At 31.1% G+C, this 6,513-nt stretch overlaps 1 protein-coding gene across 1 annotated transcript; it reads right to left on the minus strand.

The window, feature by feature from the left end:
• Positions 1-1,757: 1,757 nt before the first annotated feature.
• On the minus strand, positions 1,758-3,383 carry LOC8261637 (putative ETHYLENE INSENSITIVE 3-like 4 protein). The gene has a single exon (XM_025159794.2). It carries the CDS (start codon positions 3,275-3,277, stop codon positions 1,844-1,846), a length of 1,434 nt encoding a protein of 477 aa, XP_025015562.2. The 5' UTR covers positions 3,278-3,383; the 3' UTR covers positions 1,758-1,843.
• Positions 3,384-6,513: the final 3,130 nt, after the last annotated feature.

The following is a 6,513-nucleotide window of genomic DNA, read 5'->3' on the forward strand; positions in this document are numbered from 1 at the left end:
ACAATTAAAATTACCAATATTCACATTTTTAAAATATTTGGGATTAGCAAACTTACCAATAATTCACAGAGGTAATTTATCTGAACCATCCTCATTGCAATAAACAACAACAGTAAGTATTTTCTTGTAGATAGTGAATGATCAGTTTGCAAACGATAAAATAATTATGTCACTCCCTGCCTTCCAAAGGTGCCTAGAGAACGGGCCAGACGCATCAGAGCGACAATCCAGGAGCGGATTCCCCACTGGCAAGGGGACATGAGATGGCCATCTCGAGGCACATCACGACCTATAGGCAACACCGGCGAGACCTCATCCATATTATAAATATCCTTCCAACGAAACTTATCCAATTTAGCTTGAATTTCAAGTAAAGAATTTTCAATATTCTCCATGACAACTGAACCACTTTTACCAAACTTTCTATAAGACTTAATCCCATGTCTCGCCTTGAACCGCTCTAGTCAACCACTTGAGAAGTTAAAGTTTGAATCTGCATCATCATACATTTTATGTAGAAACTCTTTTGCTTTAGTTTGAATCATTTCTATGCTCATGTTCACTTTCTCTTGATATTGTAGAAACCACTCATACAATACCTTTTTCTAATTCGGGATGTTCGGTGGATTTGTGCCTTTTAATATTGCTATTTGTTATCTCTTTTGACAAATATTTTATTGACCTTTTAAGAGTATTTGATATTGTTCTTTGGCTGAGAGAGAGATCAAACTTTTATTGAACCCATTGTTGTAAATCTTTTTAACTTGAAGAGGGATGCTCATTTTTGTACTCACATAATGCCTTTCGCATCTCATCTGTTGGTATAAATTTTTTTATACTTTTCAAATAAGAAGCCATGGAGGAGAAGATATATATGAATTTTTATATTTTAATATATAAATTTAAAGTGCATATTTCTATTTATAAATATTTTATTATGTATTTGAAACATTTCATATTCTAATGTATGCACATGCATGCATTGCATTGTAAACCACATCATTCTCAAAATTATTCAGATACAATGCATCTCGTCCATCATGCATCTAGAATATCAAAGATCATTTCTAAATTCTTTGATTCTTTTATTAATTTTATATGAATTTAATAAAAAAATAATATATAAAATATTAACTATTTTTTAAAATAATAAATATTAATTTATTGATAAATTATTAAATATTAATTTATCGATAAAATAATAATATTTATAAGATAATAATTTTTTCTGGTCCCAAAATTATTATTTTATAGCTATTCTACTGTATAAATAATAAAATTTTTATGATAATTGAAGAAAAGAATTGTAGTTCAAATTTATCCTTTTTTAGATTGGTTTATAGTTTCGATTGAATTATGAATATGACTCGAGTGTATATGAAGGATTAAACTTGAAATAATTAAATCGAAAGGAGCAGGCTGTGAGAAGTTAGCACAAACGACGTAGTTCGGTGATAAATTCCATGCAGAAACTCTTTATAGAATGGCGTCAATCTTATCCGGCCTAAGCCTTTTTTAGCGGGATGCCACACCGCAATCACTCTTAAGCAAACTCTCTAAATTTTTGTGCATTTCTTTCTTGGTACTAGGGCAAATGCAGCTACTAGAACCGTTTGTCATTACTCGCCTTGCCTCATGATGTTTTTGGGGGTGAGGTGTAATCCTGTATAGCCTTTGGGTTTTGCCCGTTTATTTATTTATTTATTTTTTTATATATAATTGTAGCATATTATTTATTGCAAATATTAAACTCATAGTTAACTAACAAATATTTATTAGCGGTCCTAGATTATTAAAATTAAAGCACATTTCGAGAATCTAATGTATTAAGTAAATACATAATTCAATTTAGATCCCACTCATTTCCCAAATCCCAAATTGAAGTTAGTGATCCTTCCTTTTCCAAATTGTCTTGTGATGAATTTTGATTCAAGTCCGTATCTTCTCTTTCGTATCCAGAGGCACCATCGCATGCTAAATCTTCAATTCCAGTTTCCAAGTAACTCGAGTATTCTTCCATATTGTAGCCAGTCCCGTCTCCAATTTCCATTGTACTGCTTTCTGTATCATAACTAGGATTAGCATCTGCTAGCACTGAATTAGCCCAACTAGTTACACTTAACGCATTAAACAGATTATCCATTGCAGCACTAATCATTTGAGGACTGATCGAAGTTTCACCGTACCAGGGATGATATTCTGTAGATGAATCAGTTCTCCAGTCAGCATTGTTTACTTGCCTATTATTATCAGTTTCTTCAGCACGATAAGCATATTGGTATTGATGATCTGTCCTTGAGTTGTTCTCAACAAATCCTGACCCCGCGTCACTCTGTGGACACTGCAAGTTTTGGAAAGCATTTAGCCTATTCTCAGACGCCTCTCGTTCAAAGACACGCTTCCTTCCCTCAGTTACTTGTAGGCCGCTGCTGCTACAGCCGCGTCGCGCTTCTGTTCTGGGGCATGTCTCAGAAAGTCGGAAAAGAGCTTCTTCTCGATTAATCACTTTAGACCAAGTAGTGCTTTCTTTGGCTGTCATCTTGGCTTGCAAACACTTGGATCGAGTCACAAGCCGTCTTATTATATCAAAACTAGGCGCTATATGCTTGATTACTGCAGCCAAAACACTAACCTTCCAAGCCTTCTTAAGATTATGAGGCTTCTTATAAGGAGGAGCACCGTGTTGGCGTGATAGTCCTTGCTCACCCCACCAAGTCTCATTCCCCGTTGGCCACCAAGGAGGAGCTAAACCTTTCTCTAGTGGATACCTCCTTTGTGGAGGTATACACCGTTGCATAAGAGCAGCAAGAAGTGACCTTAAAGTAGTGTTATGCAAATCATCAAGTAGTTGCATGCAAGAAACTGGGAACAATTCATCCTGCGGTAGAACTAAGAATTTTCCAATTGCTACAGGCGCTTTTTGATCGAATTGGGCTTCTTCTTTCCACCATTGACGTAGACTATCAGAGGAACCAGTTATAGGCTTACCCTTGTCTGGAACAATCCCATAAACGAATCCTTGCGCTTTGCAAGCTTCCATAATTTTCGTCATGTACTTTAGGACGGAATCTTGTGCTCTTGACATCTTTTTCCGACGAGACGCCACACGCTTTGCTTCTGACTTGGGCTCTTCATTGCTTAGCTTCTCTTTCAGCTTTTCCATCCGCATGCTATCCTTTAACATAAGCTTCTTAAGCTCCTCATTGCATATCACTTCCTCTTCATCTCCTTCTTGAGTAGAGATTGGATGATCAAATTCTTCATGAATTTCCACCATGATTATTGCCTTGAAATAGTTAATATGTATTGTACGTATGTTGTATCTGGCAATCTCTGATATATATAGTGTTATACAAAGATTGGAGAACAAATGCTACAGCGGATAAAATTTTTTTTGCCTAAGTTTTGGTTTATATTCCGTCTATAGCATTTGAACAATGATATATTTATTAGTTTTAGATAAATAAAATATATATGAATTATTTAATAAAAAATATAAAATATTTATGATATATAAAACACTTTTTAATTAAATGTAATATTTATCTAGATTTTACATTTTAAATTAATTATTTAATATAAAAATATAAAATATCAATAATATATAAAATATTTTTTAATAATTATAATATCTATACAAAATCGAGAGAAGAATGATCCATAATCGATAGTATATTAAGACATGAGTTAAGGCATGAAGACAAGTTCAAGTTCCAAGAAAAAAAATTTATTTATTTTTGTGAAATTTTATTGTTTTTCCTTAGAATTTAAGAAAGTTTCTTGCCGAGCGTAAAGGACAACTTGTAAAAAAGCTCCTGTCAGGAACGCAGTTTTGTCCAACCGACTACTGGGATACAGCCCCCGTAGTTTTATAAGAACTGACCACTGGATTATACCTTAATCCTTGGCGAAGCAGATAATGACATACTCCCTCAAAAACCCGACCAAACTATGAAAATTATTTTTTAAATTACAAGAATTCTTAGGATACATATGTCTTGGTTAAGGAAATATTACTCTTTCGTCTTTCATTCGGTATCCCTGTGAATGTCATATTTATAATATCTCTCATTTGCATATTAAAGCTGGGGAGGCAACTAAAACTTTTCACTTCTTAGTTTTTAGACCTCTACAAGAGAAGAGTTGATCATGTCTTTATCAATCACTTAATGTTCCTTTAGAGGGTTGGATACTTTCTTTTTCTTTTTCCTCTTAATTACTCTTTCTTTGTTTCCAAGCCCGTAATCAGATAAGATTTCCAATCATGTATTTTATCTCTCAAATTGTAATTGCTTGAATATTTAGATACGGGGCTAAACTGGTTCTAAAATGTATAGCTAAAGAGCAGGATTTCATTACCAAGACAATCAACTCTGTTTTAGCTTTTTGTGCCTAGCAGCTGTGAATGTGCATGCATAACAAAAGAATAAAAAGTGCATTACTGGTTACAATGTGTAGCAAATAGTACTTTGTATAACTAGTCTATTGATATTCGATTTTTAATGTTATTTTCAGTCTACTTTATAAATCTTAAAAGTCCTTAACTTGAATAGCGACAAAAGCTGCTTAGCATTATATGATATTTTCCTCTTCCCTATCGTATTAGATTTTCAATTTCTTATGAAAAGGTATCTATCTTAAAGCATATATTTGTTATGTTAAATTCATAATGCAGGAGAAAATGTAGTCTTCATTGCAGGTTTCTGATTTTTTTTCTTTGTAGCCGTTTCGTGTTATTTTAGTCTCATTTGAACATTTTATTTTAAAATATTTTTAGTGTTTAAATTAAATTCTAGAACTCTCTATATTTCTATTTTATTTTATTCTTTTAAAAATGTGGATTTTTTGCTACAATGTTCTCGAGTGTTCTCTTTGTTCAAATTTAAATTCTTTCACTTTTTAGTTAATGAAATACTTAGGATATGAGAGTCTTCTAGAGTGAATAATATTTATGTATATACTGGAGAATTATTTTATTTGATTGTTGAAGTATTTAAACTTTCCGCATTACTCTTTTATTAGTGAAGTGTGATCGCTGAAAATCTAAATCTGAGTTAAATTTGGATAGAAATGAATATATGAAAACTTATAAGCACGTATTTCTTTTTCTAAAATATTTTTAAGTACACATCTCTTCTCATTGAAAAAATGAAGTTTGTTGTATTAACTTGGAGATTGGAGTTTTTTCTGATCATAAAATGCTAGATTTTAAATCGTCATCTAACACTTCAAATAAGGGCCGGGAGTTAATGAAATCCAGGATTGATCCTATGCAACTCGCATTACAAATGGCAAACCTCGTAAGTATCAAGTATTGCTAATAGTGTAAATGTGGAATATTGTCAAATTTGTAGTTCTGCTGGAGGGTTGTTTTGCACTATACTGAATACAAGACCTATTATATTGATCATAAAATGCTTGCATTGGGGCATCATTTAGCCGCGCTCTAAACCGTACAACATAATACAGCTACAAATCCAAAATGTTGAGCATCTTTGTAGCTTTCTTCTTTCCTTTCGGTGAATGGTGAACACGTGTCACTTCGTTACTTTTTATCTTATTTTGTTTTTTTATTTTTGTCTTTTTTAATCTCTCTTAATAACTTTGGCTTTTGTAATTGAGAATGCCCATACCTTACTTTTGACTCTTCCCGAGAAGAACCAATTAAATTTTATCTAAAAAAAACTCACTAAAACATTAATAGAAAGATGTAAAGAAATCATAATCACAGTAGCATTCCTTGTTCCCATTGAGATAACCTCGACCCTCTTTTCTTAAATAACATCAAATGAACAAACTTAAATATCAGCTTAATATTTTTAAATTTGGGTGTCTAAAAATTTGGATCACTGGGTCAAGACCTAACCGAGACATATAGTTTTTCTTCTTCAACTCGGACATATATACTCCTGCACTTTTTTATATATTTCTTTTATTTTATTTCTATTTTACATTTAAACCAACTTTCAGCAAAATATTATTTCTCCGGATTTGTACTGTGGTATCATACTTAAATTGAGGTTTTAAATACAAGTCTTTTCTTTTTAAATTGAAATTTTTTTTGTCTTGTCTATTACTAATATGATGTGATATCTAATATATTTATAGAATTATTTTTTGATTTTAAAATATTAAAAGCCAACTTTATAAAAGTATTAGATGCGTGAGTAACAGGCGAGACAAAAAAGATTATATAGCACTACCGTTATTATTATTTTGATTATAAAATTAAGTTGATAGATACAATTTAATAAAAATTTTAATATTTAATATTATTTTATAAAATTTTAAAAAATAATAACGATCTAATTATTTTAAAATATTTTTAAAATTTTAAAATTTTATTAATGTAATAATATAAAAATTATTTATTAATTAATTTTAATATTACAAATTAACATATCAATATGATTAATGTGCTATTGTTTCTTAGAATTGAATTAGTATCATTATCTTATTAGAAAGTTATTTATTAGTTAATAGAATATTAAAATATATTAATTATTATGGAAT

The sequence above is a fragment of the Ricinus communis genome, chromosome 7, assembly GCF_019578655.1.
Source record: "Ricinus communis isolate WT05 ecotype wild-type chromosome 7, ASM1957865v1, whole genome shotgun sequence".
Classification (NCBI taxonomy): domain Eukaryota; kingdom Viridiplantae; phylum Streptophyta; class Magnoliopsida; order Malpighiales; family Euphorbiaceae; genus Ricinus; species Ricinus communis.

Bases quoted from the DNA above. Each gene is read 5' to 3' on its own strand.
- LOC8261637 (XM_025159794.2), bottom strand. From the start codon at position 3,277: ATGGTGGAAATTCATGAAGAATTTGATCATCCAATCTCTACTCAAGAA.